The 17547-nt window shown below is 39.5% G+C and overlaps 1 protein-coding gene across 5 annotated transcripts in view; it reads right to left on the reverse strand.

The window, feature by feature from the left end:
- Btbd1 (BTB domain containing 1) overlaps positions 1–17547 on the reverse strand; it is a 37483-nt gene that overhangs the window by 12549 nt on the left and 7387 nt on the right. For 3 of the 5 annotated variants that reach the window (XR_015685311.1, XR_015685313.1, NM_001011932.1), the window contains 3 exon segments: positions 15651–15807; positions 13725–13830; positions 2875–3072 (listed from right to left, as the gene is read on the reverse strand). Coding sequence is in view for 1 of the 5 variants with exons in the window: in NM_001011932.1 (NP_001011932.1) it covers positions 2875–3072; positions 13725–13830; positions 15651–15807 (461 nt within the window). In the remaining 4 variants the exon portion in view is untranslated. 5 annotated transcript variants of the gene reach the window in all.

The following is a 17547-nucleotide window of genomic DNA, read 5'->3' on the forward strand; positions in this document are numbered from 1 at the left end:
GCAGAGGCAGGCAGATCTCTGAGTCTGAGGCCAGCCTGGTCTACACTGGTTGAGTTCCAGGACAGCCAGGGCTTCAGAGAGAGAAACCCTGTCTCGGGGGAAAAAAAGAAATCCAAACAAAACAAAACAGAAAAACCAAAACCAAAACCAAAAAAGAAAGTCTTCATGTAATGAAAAACATGTAACCGCTTCAAGAAGGTAAAGTAGCGTTCACTAAGATAGAGAGAGAGGTAAATCACTAAGAGAGAGAGCGGTAAATCACTGAGAGAGGTAAATCACTAAGATAGAGAGAGAGGTACATCAAAGAACTCAGATACACCGAATAGACCATCAACAACCCCCTAGAAAGCAAACCTAACACAAGTACCAGAGGAAAGGTGTGCATCCTTCTAAACATGAGCCTGGCTGGTGGGAACAACTGCAGCAAAGGAAACAGGGCTGCATCTAAATAGTAAATGAGAAGCTGCCAAGCTCAAGCTCTAGAACCAGAAACATAGCCTTGAAAAGTGAAAGCAGGAGGAGAAGCTTACAGAGGAACAGAGGGGAAGAGGAGTTTTGAGGGACTCTGATGGCCTAATACCTACTGTGGAAAATACTAATTGTTTAGCTTGACAGAAATGATCCTAGACAGAGCACAGCAGTCATCAGAAAGGATGAATTTACAGGTAATCTAAATGATTAATGGTTTTTAAGATGACAACATCTTATAGGCTTTAAAATATATGAAGGAACAAAATACATGAAACGCACCAAACACTGAAGATAATACAGAAAAGTCTTTTGTACTGCATAGGACAGTTTAATTTGAAATTTTTATTTTTTAAGATTTAATTTTAAAATATCATAAGGATTTGTGTATTAAGTAACATACCAAAAGAATAGTAAAAAATACTCAATTTCTCATTAAAATTACTAATTTTCTTTTGCTTTGCACTAACAAAATAATAAAAGAATGTTTAATAAGTAAGTAAGAGAACAAAATACCAGAAAAGAGAATAAACAAACAAACAAACAAAAATCCATCACAAAACCACACGGAGTCAACATAGGAACATGAAGCAAGATGGCAAGTCGTGCGTACAGGGCTCTTCCATGTCCTCAGATGTACCACGCCAATGGTGGTGTTCTCAGAACTGCTAGCTTAAAAGACGACAGTTTACAAAGACATGACTGGCATGCAAAGATAGTGAAAATCTAATTAAAATGGGGAAAATAAAGAATACAGCTCTGGAAAGATGGCTTAGTAAGGAACAGCATGTGCGTGCTCTTGTAGAGACCCAGTCTGGTTTCCAGCCCCCACACGGGCAGCTCACGACTGCCATGCCACCAGCTCCAAGGGGAGCCAAGACCGCTGGCCTTGGACGCCTGCTCTATTATGCACACCACTTCTCAGACACATACAACCGAAAGAGACAAAAATAAATCTAGAAAATGTAGAATACAAAAACGCTTTTTAAAAAGGTTGTAAAACTACGTTAGTGTCAAAGATGTAAGGTAAGCTTTACTAGATTTAGAATGGGGTATAAAATAAAGGAGGATAAATCCAATAAAAGAAATATAAAATCTAATGTACCTAATGATACGATCTTTTTTTTTTTTTTTCCTTTTCTTTTTTTCGGAGCTGGGGACCGAACCCAGGGCCTTGAGCTTGCTAGGCAAGTGCTCTACCACTGAGCTAAATCCCCAACCCCTAATGATACGATCTTAAAGAAAAAGATTATGGAACAAAGTGGGGACATATTTTCAACTAAAACCAAACCCTCCAACCGCTCTCCTAGGACCTAACAGGGCAGTGGAAAACAGTAGCTATGTTGAGCAATATTTTTAGAATATGTATTTTGTAGACACATAATTAATCAAGTTGTTAAGCAAGAGTTTTCTGTACTCAGCAATTTAAAATACATTCACTTTATATACATCAGTATTTATTAAGACTGGACATGTACATAAAACGAGTCAACAAATTTCAAAGAACTGAGATAACAGATGTCCTGACTCTACCAGAAAAGAAAATAAAAATAAAACCTCAAAATCTCACATATTTGAAAGCATACACCTATAACCACAGTTCTAATGAGGAAAAGAACTCTACTATACAATTAGAACTGTCTTTTGTTGCTGTGGGTTAAACCCAAAAACCATGCAAATGCTGAGAAAGTACTCCGGGCTGTAAGAGGAATAAACGTTTCCCTCCCCAAGTTGCTTTTGATCACGGTCTTTAATTACGGTGAGAGAAAGCAAACTCCAACCATAAAGAGTGTTAAGAGAAGAATGTTATGTGAACAGTCAGACTGAACTTAATTGTCTTAACTTGTTAGTGTGGACTTAACCACTTTGGGAAACTGACAGGAGAGACCAATGCTAAAATATCAATTCTCTACTTAGTAGTTCTCTAATTCTCTACTTATATATGCCCAATAAAAATATGTATACTGTATACCAATGACAAGTATATGAATGTACTTTTAAATTTTCATTATTTTATTCTCCATGTATGATTGTTTTACCTGTATCATGTACGTTCCTGGTACCCAAAGAGCCCAGAAGGAGGTATTAGGACCCCTGCTTGTGAACTGCTATACACCAGAAACTAGTTATACACCAGAAACTGAACATCAGGCCTCTCTCCTTTTAATCAGAAGTAGCAACCATAAAGACCAAAAAGATTCATTCCTATAACCTTGGGCAAGACACTTAATCTTCTCTAGTTTACTCATTCTATAAAATGTGGATGTTGCCTTGAACAGCTCTTATGAGAATTAAATGAAATTACACACAAATATGTTTATTCTGTAACTAGCATTTGGTAAGTCGTAGCTTACTTTTATTTTTTGCTCTGGAAATACTTTCAAATTAGTGAAGTTACAGCCTTACCTGCTGCAAATTCCTCAATTGTCATCAGTGGGAACCGGATTAAGGAAAGTGCTTTTCCTAGAACTTTCTGCTTGTTTCCAAATGTCACAGGCAATTGTTGTCTCTGACACTCTGCTTCTGCCCAGCGTACAATAGCTCCAAAAAGTCGACTTTCTCGGATACTCAGTGTGTCTCTTTCTAGAACTGCACAGAGTGTATCTACAGAGGAAAAGACAATAATAAAGAATATTTTGTTCCTTAACAAAGTACTATTTATATTAAGTGTTGAAATCTCAGCTTAAAACATAACACACACACAACACACACACAACACTCTCTCTCTCTCTCTCTCTCTCTCTCTCTCTCTCTCTCTCTCTCTCTCTCTCTCTCTCCAGATTAGATACTTAAGACTAATATAACCCAGTGACAGAAAGTAACCAGGATAAAAACAACAAACTCTTTGTAAGAGAGACTGGAAGAAAAAGACCAAAGACTAAGCTGAGGCTCTGCAAGGGAGTAGGCAGGAGCAGCTGCCGACTGGCACGCACTGAAGGAGTAGCATCTGCTGGGGGAGTACATTTCTTATGGACACAGCGAGACAACAACAGCAGACTAGAGAGCAGACACGATCAGGAGCTGGACACAGTCAATGGAAATCTGGCCTGGCAACACAGGCTGTGGGGACAGAGAAGCCTCATGCAGAAACTCTCCACCAGAGCTCTGAAGTGACTAGCCTGGAAGGAATCAGCCCCACTGTGCCTGGGTGAGAGGAACACAGAAACTAGCAAGTGTGCTGCTGAACTTGCTGCGGTTTCCTTGTGCAGGTAGGAGGTTATAGGACAAAGGTAACTAATCCCAGGGGGTTAGGCCTTCCATAGCCCTGGGCCTCAATCACAGGCAACTCTGAGCATGGAAGAACTAATTCCCCCATACACCAGAGACAAGCTGTACCTACTGTAACTAAGTGGTGAAGTATATATAATAGAGTGAGTCTCTGCAAGGCTGTCACTCTCACCTTATCTATTCAACAGAGAACTTCAAGTTATAGCTAGAGCACTAAGGCAACTAAGTAAATAAAGATCCAGGGGATTCAAACTGGGAAAGAAGGCAAAGTATTGCTATTCACAGAAGATATGATAGAATACATAAATGACCCCAAAAATTCTACCAGGGAACTCCTATAGCTGATAAACACCTTCAGCAAAGTGACTGGATAGAAAATTAACTAAAAGAAAAAAAAAAATCAGTAGTTCTCTTACATATAAAAGGCAACTGGCTGAGAAAGAAATGGGGGAAATAACACCCTTCACAATAGCCACAAATAATAGAAAATACCTTGGGGTAACTAACCAAGCAAGTGAAAGACCTGTGTAATAAAAATTTAAGTCTTTGAAGAAGGAAATTGAAGAAGATACCAGAGGATGGAAAGATCTCCCATGCTCATGCATTGGGGGAATCAACATAATAAAAATGGCCATTCTACCAAAAGCAACATACAGATTCAATGCAATCCCCATCAAAATTCCAACACAATACTTTACAGACCTTGAAAGAACAATACTCAAATTCATATGGAAAAACAAAACAAAACAAAACAACAGGATGGCCTATATAATAAAAGAATATCCTGAGGTATTGTAATCCCAGATGTACTAAAGAGCTATCGTAATAAAAACTGCATGGGACTAGCAATAAAAAAGACAGGTTGATCAATGGAATCAAATTGAAGATCCAGATATAAATCCACACACCCATGAACACCTGTTATTTTTATAAAGAAGCCAGACATATAAAATGGGGGAAAAAGCATTTTCAACAAATGGTGTTGTATAACTAGATCTCATATATAAAAGAATGCAAATAGGCCTATATCTATCACCCTGCACGAAACTGAAGTGTATTAAAGACGTCGACATAAAACCAGAAAACACTGAACCTGACAGAGAAAATGGAGACTAGCCTTGAATGTACTGGCACAGGAGACAACTTCCTGAACAGAACACCAATAGCACAGACACTAAGACTGACAATTAATAAATGGGACCTCATGAAATTGAAAAGGACAATGTTAACAGGACAAAACAGCAGCCTACAGAATAGGCAAAGATCTTTACCAACTCTCCATCTAACAGTGGGCTAATATCCAAAATTATAAACAACTCAAGAAACTAGACATCAACAAACTAAATAATCCAATCAAAAATGGGGTACAGGTCAAACAGAATTCTCAACAGAGGGATTTCAAATAGCTGAGAAACACTTAAAAGAAATGCTTAATATCCTTAGCCCTCAGGGAAAGGCAATCAAAACAACTGCAATTCTCCCTTACAGAATGGCGGAGATCAAAAACACAGGTGATGGCTCATGTGGGCAAGGATGTGGAGCAAAGGAACACTCCTTCATTGCTGACAGGAGGGCAAACTTGTACAGTCACGTTGGAAATCAATACAGCATTTTCTCAGAAAGTCAGGAATCAATCAACCCCCAGACCCACTTCTGGGCATATGCCCAAAGGATGCTCCATCCTATCACAAAGACACTGGCCAACTATGTTCACAGCAGCTTTATTCAATACAGACAGAAACTGGAAACAACTTAGATGTTCCTGAGCCAAAGAATGGATTAAAAAAAAAAAAAAGTGGTGCATTTACTCAACGGAGTATTATTCAACTGTTTAAAAAATGACATTGTGAGTGAAATTTACAGGAAAATAGATGCAGATAGAACAACAACAACAACAACTCATTCCAAGTGAGGTAATCCAGACCAGAAAGGACAAACATACTATGCGCTCACTTATACTAGCTGTAAAGGATAACCATGCTAAAATCCAAGACCCAGAGAGGCTAAGTAACAAGGAGGGCATTGGGGAGTGCGGTGGGGGAGGCACAGATACACATACAGATACACAAGCAAGGGTCTTTCCAGGAAGAAGAACCACAAGAGACTTCCTGGGTGGACGGGGGACAGACAGGTGGGATGGGATCAGGGAGGGGTGGGAATGTAGGGAGACAGTACTGGGAGAGATGACTGGAATTGTAGTCATTTCAGGAGCCAGGTAGAAACCTAGTGTAATGGAATGACTCCTAGTAAGGGGACCTGGAGCCTGAACCAGCCACCGTCTGTAACCAGGCAAGGCCTCCAGTGGAGGGGTTGGCATAGCAACCTCCAACCTACTTTATGATGCCTGCATGACATGCTGACACTGAAGCCTAGCATAAAAGACCAGCAACTTATAGGAGCAGATGCAGGGTCCCCCAGTCATTAGCTCCATTAGGTGGAGCTCAGGGAATACTTTAGAGAATAGGGAGGAAGAACCAGAGGAACCACAGGGGTCAGGGATACCTCAAGAACCACAGAATCAACTGGCTGGGAACTCAAGTGGGCCAGATATCAGGAAGCCTGTAGGGGTCCAACCTAGGTCATGCGCATATATGTTATGACTGTGTAACCTAGTGTTCTTGTGAGATTCCTAACAGTGAAAATGATGGCAGTCTCTGACTCTTCTGGATGTCTTTGGAACCCTTTTCCTCCTGGGTTGCCTTGTCCAGCCTTGACATGAATGAGAACATGTGCCTGGTCTTATCACATAGCTCATTATGCCATACTTGGTTGATGTCTCTGGGAGCTCTGCTCTTTTCTGAGGGGAAATGAAGGGGAAGATGAAACTGGGGAAAGGGGGAGGTGGGAACAGAGAATGAGAAGAGGGGAAGGAGGGGGAATTGCAGTCAGGATGCAATATATAAGAAAATAAGTAAAAAGGAAAGTTTTTTTTTTTTTTTTAAAGGAAGGAAGGAAGAAAAGAAAAAAGAAATTCTGTAGAGAAACTAAGTAGAAATTCTGGAAATCCATGCATATACAGTCATCCAATTAGACAAGATGGATGAAGCAAAGAAGTGCAGGCCAACAGGAGCTGGATGTAGATCTCTCCGGAGAGACACAGCCAGAATACAGCAAATACAGAGGCGTATGCCAGCAGCAAACCACTGAATTGAGAATAGGACCCCCGTTGAAGGAATCAGAGAAAGAACTGGAAGAGCTTGAAGGGGCTAGAGACCCCATAGGTACAACAATGCCAAGCAACCAGAGCTTCCAGGGACTAAGCCACTACCTAAAGACTAAACATGGACTGACCCTGGACTCTGACCTCATAGGTAGCAATAAATATCCTAGTAAGAGCACCAGTGTAAGGGGAAGCCCTGGGTCCTGCTAAGACTGAACCCCCAGTGAACGTGATTGTTGGGGGGAGGGCGGCAAGGGGGGGAGGGGAACACCCCTAAAGAAGGGGAGGGGGGGAGGGGGATGTTTGCCTGGAAACCGGGAAAGGGAATAACACTCGAAATGTATATAAGAAATACCCAAGTTAATAAAAAAAAAAAAGAAATTCTGGAAATGAGCTAACTAAATAAAAAGATGTGGAAAGCATCTTTAGAAGACAAGAAAATATCAAGAATGGAGGTCCAGGTGGAGACAATAATACATCCTGATATATAGGAAAAAAAATGAGCAAAGCTTCCAAGAACTCTAGGATGTAACAACAGAGTGTAAGCCAGCCAGCAGGATGATGCAACATAAAGCAGACTTAGACGGAAATCACACAATTATCCCAACGGATAGAGGAAAGCTTCTTGACAAAGTTCAATAGCCCTCATGATAAAAGTCCTGAAGAAAACATAATAGAAGAAACACTTTTCACCATAACAAAGGCTGTACATGACAAGCCGATAGACATTATACCAAGTTGGAAACCACTAAGCTATTTCCTCTGCACCCTAGATTGAGACAGGGGTGCTGACTATCCCCACTCTTAGTCAGTCAATACAGGGCTCAAAGTCTATAGAAAAAAGATAAGAATCTAAGTAAGAAAGGAAGAAGTCCTTCCTCAGATAAGGACATGATCCTGCACTTAAAAGGCCCTCAAGACTCCATCAGAAAATCCTTAGGCTGAAAAACTGCCCACAATTAGACGGTTACTTACCAACGTAAACAATCAGTAGCTTTTCTTTTAAACTGTGTGTGTGTGTGCCGCATGTATCCCAGCACATGTGTGGGGAAAGACAATACTTAAGGGTGTCAGCTCCATCCTTCTACCATAGGGTGGCAGTCTAAAGTCAGCTTGTCTATACGTAAATAATGAGTATGTCAAGAGAGAAATGAGAAAAGACATTTCATTCACAATAGCTGTATAAAAAGGAATAAATGAAAACTTTAAAAACTAAAGGAAAAAGACACAAGAAAATGGTATTTCCATGATCAAAGATAGGCTGAATTGATACTATGAAAACATTACTGGACATAATCTACATATTCAGTATGAGCTCCACCCAAGCTACAATGACATTCTTCATAGAACTAGCACAACCAATCTAAAATGCTCATGGAAGCACAGAAGTCCCCATATTAGACAAAGTGATCCTGAGTAGAAAGATTTATGCTGGAATTCTAGTTACCTGTTAAAAAAAATGTATTTGCAGGAAAATGAATGGGACTGGCAATCGCCTTAAATGAGACAAACTGAACTCTGAATGCACAATATAGCATACTCTCTTATGTGATCCTAAATTCTCTGGGCATGCACGTGTATAACTAGAAAGGGGGGGGCTGGGGATTTAGCTCAGTGGTAGAGCGCTTACCTAGGAAGCGCAAGGCCCTGGGTTCGGTCCCCAGCTCCGAAAAAAAGAACCAAAAAAAAAAAAAAAAAAAAAAAAGAAAGGGGACCTTGGAGTGGTAACAACAGACCTCAGGGGAGGAGAAAAGAGAGGGCAATGGAATGCATGTGCCATGGAAGCAGAAGAGGGCTTGGTGGGGACGAGCAGCAAGAGGAGTAAGGGGACAGGCTTTGGTGGGAAGGGAACAAGGAAGGGCTACCATAATAACACCCAGTACTTTGTATTAGTCAACTAATAAAAATTATTGGCTTTATCTTTAAAATACTAGAAACACTAAAGGAATTAAATAAACACACATATTTTTTTTAAAACTGTCAAAAAATAAATAAAAAGTATTCTTAAAACAAACTATATATGGCAAACAGGTAACTTATCACTTAGAACTCCTGATATAGCCATGCCATTTATTAAACATGTTTAGATAGCTAGAAAATTAATAGTAAGCAACAAATAGGCATCAAAGTTACTCACAAAGACTAGTGAAGATTACAAATACAATCCACTCAGCAAATATTTATTCTGGTTCTTTTTTTTTTTTTTTTGGAGCTGGGGATCGAACCCAGGGCCTTGCACTTGCTAGGCAAGCGCTCTACCACTGAGCTAAATCCCCAACCCCAACAAATATTTATTCTGAAGCATTCACTGTTGCTAGGTACTCTGTGCACAGATAAATCACTGAACAAAAGTTAAGTCCTTGCTATCACAGAATTTACATTCTAATGAGAAGAGGCTCAATTAACAAAAGTTATGTTAGACGACACTTGTAAAATAGCAAGAGAGGAGGAGGAGTCAGAAGTTTTGGTTGGAGGGTCTGTAGAAGTCTCTGTTTCCAAGGCTTGCTGCCTTACATTTTAAATTTAATTAAAAACATGCTATATTTATACATAGCAGAACTCAACTAAAGCATTACACATGAGTAATAAATCACTCAGAAATAAATATAAAATTATTTTAAAAAATATATTCTGAAGTCTATACATTCACAACTACAAGTCAAATATTTGCTTATCGAAGGAGGGTAACATTGATATCAGTCCTTAGAGCAAATAGGGGTTCAACAATATGTTAATAATTGGTTAAATAAAAGTTCCTTTTAAAAGTTACATCGAGTTACTATTTCTTTTTTTTTTTTTTTGGGTTCTGTTTTTTGGAGCTGGGGACTGAACCGAGGGCCTTGTGTTTCCTAGGTAAGCGCACTACCACTGAGCTAAATCCCCAGCCCCGAGTTACTATTTCTTATGCGGATGGTGTGCAAGTGGTAATATGGGACTCAAAGGACCAACAGTGGGAGCAGGCCTTTTAGCGTCTGAGTTCTGGGCTAGCCCTCGGGTCATCACTCCACCTTTCCTCATCCCAGCGATTCCCCAGGATTTGTTTTTTAACATCAAATGTCTTTATTTTCATTTTCATTGAGCAAATTAGTTTGAACTAAGGCTCTATGTTGTTTTTCACAACTCAAGTGAAAATTAACCTACTTTATTATTTAAGTATATACAATGAGGGGCTGGAGCGATGGCTCAGAGGTTGATGGCTCAGAGGTTACGGGCACTGGCTGCTATTCCAGAGGATCTGGGTTTAATTTCCAGCAACCACATGGCAACTAACAACTGTCTGTAACTCTAGTTCCAGAGGATATGACATCCTCACACAGACATGTATGCAAGCAAAATACCAATGCATATAAAATAAAACTAGATAAATTTTAAAAATACACAGTGATCTCAGCATGGTGGCTAGCTTCTATAATCTCAGTCTCCAAATGCAGAGGCAGGAGAATCACAAGTTCAAGGCCAGTCTGGACTACAGAGTGAGGCCCTGTCTCAAAAAATAAACAAACAATATTTAATCTCTTCAACCAAAAACAAATCTCTTATCTAATTCAGTAATAACTTTGAGTTAAAAATAAACTTAAATCCTGGTGTATGATATACACCACATCACTCTGTTCTTGGCACAGTGAGAATTTTTTTTTGTTATTTTTAAAATTTTGTGTGTATGCTTGTATGTATGCATATGTCACAGTGCACAGCCAGAGGACAGCTTACGGGAGCTGGTTCTCTGCTTCTACTGTATGGGCTCTGGGGCTCCAACTCCAGATATCAGGTTCAACAGCAAGCACTTTTTCCCTGCTGAGCTATCTTGCTGGCCCAAATTCATTTTGTTATCTCCATGTTACAAAGAATCTTTCTCCTAAAGCAAAAAAAAAAAAAAAAAAAAAAAAAAGCGAAAGCATCTCTCTTCCTCTAGAACACATGCTCAAACCCTAAAAAGGGGGGGGGGTTCCCCTATCTTCTTAGCTACTACACTTTCTCTAGAATTCCCAAGTTCAACAAGTACATGCCAGGCAAACTGGCCTACGGTGTGGAAATAGGTGGAGGAATACATAAATCCTACTGCAGGCTTCTATTGTTCTATCTTGACTTCTATTGGCTAAAAAAAGTATAGCTGAGCCTACAATGATAAAAACACAAAAGATTATGAGTCATAAACACAATACAACACGGTGTGTTAAACAAACCAGCAAATCGACTCAGCTAAGCACCCACACTTTAAGATTCCTAGGCGCGGGGCTGGGGATTTAGCTCAGTGGTAGAGCGCTTACCTAGGAAGCGCAAGGCCCTGGGTTCGGTCCCCAGCTCCGAAAAAAAGAACCAAAAAAAAAAAAAAAAAAGATTCCTAGGCTCTTAGATTTCATCCCAAGGATGAAAATTATAAAAGCTATTTATAAAAATATTTACAGTTGCCACATGTAAAGCACTCAGACACAGGTAGTGTGAGTTCAGGAGTAGATGAAAAACAATGGAGCATTTGACAGCTTAACAAGAAACAATCAAGATTAAACAATGTTTCATTAGCAGCTCAACTACCACCAGCCCTTGCCCTTCAGTAAATCACAAAGTGTAAACTCCTCCCAGGGCACTGCGCAATGAACAGGTAAGCTGACAATGGAATGTTATTCCAGCTACAAAAGAGAAGTGCTCCACCGCTGGAAAAGGGTGAGCGTCAGTTCTTACACAACTCACTGCAGTGGTGTAAGCTGAGCTAAGTTATGTTTTAAAAGATCATCCCGGCTTCCTGACTGAAAACTACACACACGCAGAGACAGCATGTTATCGTAGCTGGTCAGGGTATTAACTTAACGCATACTGTGTTCTGCTGTCTTCTGTGCTGCAAATACAGTGGGGTAAAGAAGACAAGCCTCTGCCTTAAAGGGGTATACAGTCTAGGAGGAAAGCAGGCAAACAACACTTAAGACACCTAGTTAAGACTCTCAAGTACGATAAATATGAAAAAATAAACTAGAGTGAAGGAACAGGGATCTTATTTAGTTATTAGATTAAGTAGGTCTAAGATAGTCTATCGCAGTCTAGTTAACCTGTGAGCTGAGTAGTTAAAAACAGGTAGCCATATAAATATTCAAGGTAAAGGGAGTCTGGTCAGAATGAGCAACAAATAGAAAGGCTTGAACGATAATGACTCCTGTCGGGTGTAAATGGAACAGGAATGCTGAGAGGCAGGAGACTGGCCGGTTGTGCTGAGTTTGAGCTGTTAATTACAATTGCGTTCTATCTTGACTTAGGAAGTAACTAGTCTGTTCATCCTAGCTTGCCGTGAAGTCAGGTGGATCATGTGACTGAGCTCTGGACAATGAAATAAGGATGCTATTTCTTTTAGCCCCAAGTGTCTTATAATATGTGGATATTTTCCCTCCCATCTGCTACCAAGATAAGGCAGTAATCAGGCCAGAGGGCTACCTGCTGATGACATGCTCTGTGGACCATGGATACAAAATGACCTTGTTTTTGTGTTTGAACCAGACAGCACTTGGGGGTTTGTTACTACAGCCAAGCCTAACCTCGGCCGCACACAGGGCCTGACCTTCTAGGAGTTATGAAAAATTGAACTATATTCTTCCTACAGTGGAAACGGAAGTAATACAATTTGATTTTTTCAGTTAAGTCATCCCAATGTGAAAGAACGCTCATATGGTAGCAGCAGATAAGGAATGGTCATTTGTAGGATTTGTTTGCAAAGTGAAGTCATGGGTACCTACTGGTGAGACTGCATGTGGGGCTAATGAAAAAGAATAATCAAGACTAAGTTCTGGGGTTTAAGTTTCAGCAATCAGATCTAAAATATATATTTAAATTCCTGTTGTAAATAAGAAGAATACAAAAATTTTAGAGCATCAGACTTTTTTTTTTTTTTTTTTGGTTCTTTTTTCCGGAGCTGGGGACCGAACCCAGGGCCTTGCGCTTCCTAGGCAAGCGCTCTACCACTGAGCTAAATCCCCAGCCCTGGAAGTTAACATTTCTCTTTTGACTGTTTTGTACAAAATGCCTTTTTAAAAAAACCTACAAATGAAGCAGGCAACATATATATGAATTTCAATCCCTAAAGAAAGGGACTGAAGACACCTAATTCTAGTTCACCATAAAAAGATAAAGTATGGACATTTGTTCTCTCTTCTCTTGCAGAACAAAGTTCAAATCCTAAGCCTGTCGACTTCCTGGTCCTCTAGCATCTGGAACAATCAGTCGGCTCTTCTCTGCCACCTACTTCCTGTGATTCCCCGTCTCTAAAGCCTAATGCTGTTGTTTTAACTACTCAGGACCTTGTTTCCTGTGGTGCTGAGAAGGGAAACGGCCTCCTCATGCATGTCCTGCAAGCACTCAACTAAGCCATACCCAGTCCAAGTACCATCCATTGCTAATGGCTCACACCAGACCTCTTTTGTCATAATTTCCTGACCCAACCCCGATTTAAGGTAATGTCTCTAGTTTTTCATAGTAATCAAGTAATTAGTTTCCACAGATCAGATACCGACTTAGAATGGCTAAAGTTACCTTTACGTGCTAGCTAATCTAACATGGTAAGTCTTAATGTTCCCATATTCTGTTCCTTGGCATCTCTAACTAGCAGCTACTTAACAAGACAATCACATTTCATTCTTCTTTTTATTTGCTCTAGGACCCTAGGGCAATCCCAGGAAGATGGTGGACAATCTTAGTTGTTTGGTACTTTTTGGGACACACCGAGGTAGTGAGGATTGTCAAGAGTACCTCACTAAGATGGAAAGAAGTACCACTCCTTAAGGAGGCAGACGGACCTTCAATCATTTGGAGAGAACACCCTCTTACACATAGTCCAACAGGACAGTGTTTTCTTCCAAGGTAAACATTTTGATCACTGGGAACTCACCGATGTCAATATCAGTAAAGCCTTCCGCACTTATTGCATCCACTGTGCTTTTGTCTATGGTGTCTAGACAAAGACTGGCCAGCTGAGGCTCATCAAACAACCGCGCCTAGACCAACAAATAAACAGTCATCTTACTTTCAGTTACTTTACCTCAGACTGTGCACAAAGTTGATACTGTATACAGCTGCAATTGCTAATTATGCAAAATACTGACAATGAGAAACGGAAGGCTAAGGAACACTAATGTTTCACGGGATCAACCAATCTTGTTATTTTTATATGCATATACATTACAACCTACTTTTTTATGTATTACTTAGTCTGATCCTTAACAAACTCTCTAGGTAAAGCACATCAAGCAGTTCAGTGGTGTACACTTATTTATCTAAGGTCATCTAGTTAGATATGCTACCGTCTAGTACTTACAACTTTAGTCTTACCATCCCTGGAAACTAGTACATCAACTAAAGAGATCACAAATTCTTAAAAAACATTTCCTGTAGAAATGGGAGCTGTATAAGAATTTTAGAGCTCCAGGTACCCAACTAATTAACTATACCAGAAATGACACCCATAACCTGACATGACTGATGTCTTCACTTAATTTTAAATAAAATTCTCTTCTTAAAGGTTTATTTATTTTTATGAGTGTTTTAATGCATGTAGGTATGTATACTGTATGTATTGTACTGTGTGTGTCTGTACAGAACACAGAGAGTGCGAGCACTGGATTCCCTGAACTGGAGTTACGAAGTTTGAGACCATTTACATCTGATTGTAGGTCCTCTATGAGAACAGCGAATACTCTCTAACTGCTGAGCCATCTCTTTAGTCACAGTAAAATTAATTTTAAAGGATTCAATCATTTTCTGTGTATGTGTGTGCACATATGTACACTACATGTGAGCATACGTATGTGGGTATATGCCCATTTATGTGCACACAGAGGCCAGAAGAAGATGTCCAGGGTTTTCCTTTATCACTATTCACCATATTTTTGTGAAACAGGGTCCCTTTCTGAAGCTCATAGCTGGCTGGCTATTACCTGTCTCTGCCCATCAATGCTGATGTGACTTTCATGTGAATGTTAAGAGATTTGAATACATGTTCTCTTGATTTTACTACAAGCACTTCACTGAGTCGTTTCTCCAACCCAGATTGAGCAATTCAGATACAACTGAACAAATGTTCTTCTTGGAGCACACATTGAGCTTGTTTATATTAATTTGCTTTACCAATCTAATGTTAGCTTTAAGTAATAAAAAGTATTAATATTAACTATTTTATGTAATTCTCCCATAAAATTTAGAATTTAAAGGAACACACACACACACAGAGACATACATATCTCCAGATTACATACCTAAAAATTACCTACTCTATCTGTTCATTCTTTCCCTCCATACAAACCTATATTTTGTAGGGAGAGCAAATATACCCATTAGTAGGGGTGGGCCAGGAAAGTAAGTTGCATATATTATGAATTTTTAAATTTCCTACGAATGAGGATAGTCTCCCATAACTTTACTAGTTTGGTAAGTACAAAATTAATACAATATTTCTTAGGGTTTTTTTTTTTTTTTTTGGCTGATTTCAGTTTTGTAACTTTGACCTGGTCCTATTTTTGTAACATTTTCCTTCTAGTACAGGATCCAGTCTATAACCAGAATTCATTCTTAAAGAAATCTAGTGCATTTTTATAAAGTGAAAGATCTATCAAACAGATTTTTGTTTTGTTTTTTTAAGACAGGATTTCTCTGTGTAGTCAGTCCCAGCTGTCCTGGAACTCACTCTGAAGACATGCCAACCTCAAACGCATAGAAATCTGCCTGCCTCTGCCTTCCAAGTGCTGGGTCTAAAAGTGTGTGCCACCCTGCCCAGCTTATGTTCAGCTTCTATGTACTATTTTTACCTATATTTACTTACCTGAGTTAGCAGCATAAAGGCATTGTCCGCCCTAAGGTGTTTGGTGAGAAAGTCTACGCAATGTGCTTCCAAGGCAGGGACTGCATATTTCTTCGCAGTATAAAGAGTGGTCATAACGGTTTCTGGACCAATTTGAACTTCATCTGAATACAAAAACCTGAAAGCAATTAAAAATTTAAATAGACAATCAGCATTGTTTTAGACAAGCAATCCATCAGAATTAAACTTTAATGAGCAAACAACAAAAGAAAAAGCCCTGAAATTTGCATCTAGGTAAGAGGCACCTGCACAGACATCTGATCTTTACCCCTCAGAGGTACAAAGTGTTTCCATTTTCAGAAGGGTAAGAGGTGCTCAAGAGACAGGCATACAAATATAGGTCCCTAAGTCAAACCTTGGGCTCCAAGTAGCACTTCACAGCTGCTTACAAGAATAGTGGTTCACTAATGTCTCCCTCATCAAAGGACATTCACTTGAGGAAATCTACAGTTAGCTAAAGTCACAGCTCTAAATGTTAAAAGATTCATTTATGTCTTGTTATCAGAACCTTCTTTAAAACCTTTCAGAGCAATTCCAAAATTAGCACAATGACCACAGATTAGTGTGCTTTAGAGGAATAAAACAATTAAATAATCCAGTTGACCTGTATGCACAGGTTCCATATCAATGGACTCAATAAATGTCTATCAACACTACATGTGAGGAGAAAAAGAAAGAAATTCTGTGGGTCTGAACCAGTGCTATCATTTATCTGGTATGTGGTTTTAAGCATATTATCATGGTTTACTCTCCACAGAGGAAAATAACAGTATCTGTAATGTTGCAGTGAGAATGAACACAAGTTAAAACATAAAACATTTTCAATGGAGCCCAACAAAAACTAACGAGTAAATGTTAGCTGCTTACTAATATATGATCTACTTTTCTTTTGTATTTTGGAATATTTCTTTCTTTCTCTGTGGCTTTGTTTGTTTGTTTGGTTGGTTGGTTTTTTGAGATAGGGTTTCTCTGTGTAGCCCTGGCTGTCCTGGAACTCATGTCATAGACCAAGCCAGGATTAAAGGAGTGCATCATAACTGGCAGAGTATTTCTTTTCCTTTGCTTATAGCCCTACCTTTCTCCCTAGCAATCACATTCAAATTCCTAAAAACTCCTGCCTTATTCTTGACTATTCCTTTTTCCTCCCTTCACAACTTTATGTCTTAGTTTCATGGATACAAAACCTCTTTTCGTTTCCAAGACACGCAGTAAAAACTTTAAGTCTTCTTTTCCCTCAAGTCTGTGCTTCCATGAAATCTTTTGTTCTGTTTGTCTTGTCATTCACATTCTGATTTTCTGTGTGTCAAGTGGTCAATATCTCCAAGTTCAGTAGTTAGTAGCTGGTCTGTTTCCAGGTAAATACATGTTGAAAATGCAAAGGCTAGGTTGTGAGTTCTGGGTATGTAGAAGCTGATGACCAGCACCTTGGTTGAGATCAAGGGCCCCTCATGTCATTATGACAGCTTTAACTAGAGGTTCTAAAATCATACCAGCAGTTCTATTTGTTGCCAGGCAGTCTGCTCAGATTTACAGAGGAACCTTCAGCTGTCATAAGCACTTGGCTGAGGGACAGTCTTTGCAACCTCATGGAGCCTTTACATTAATTTGTGTTTTAGGCATTAGGCTCCCCCTTCCCCCACTTCTTTACTACCGGTTTGTAGGGGGTGGGGTTCTACCAGAACAGTTCCTGGCTCCACCAGGCTCCTTCTGTGGTTTGGATTATGGGCCCCACGTTTAGCCAGTCTCATTTTATCCACACAACTTCTAAATACATTGTCTATTTTCTATACATTGGCCATTCCAAACCCTCTCCCTTTCTTGTAACAGGCATATTGTCTTTCATGTTTATTAACAATCA

The sequence above is a fragment of the Rattus norvegicus genome, chromosome 1 (assembly GCF_021556685.1).
Source record: "Rattus norvegicus strain SHRSP/BbbUtx chromosome 1, alternate assembly SHRSP_T2T, whole genome shotgun sequence".
NCBI classification, from domain to species: Eukaryota; Metazoa; Chordata; class Mammalia; order Rodentia; family Muridae; genus Rattus; species Rattus norvegicus.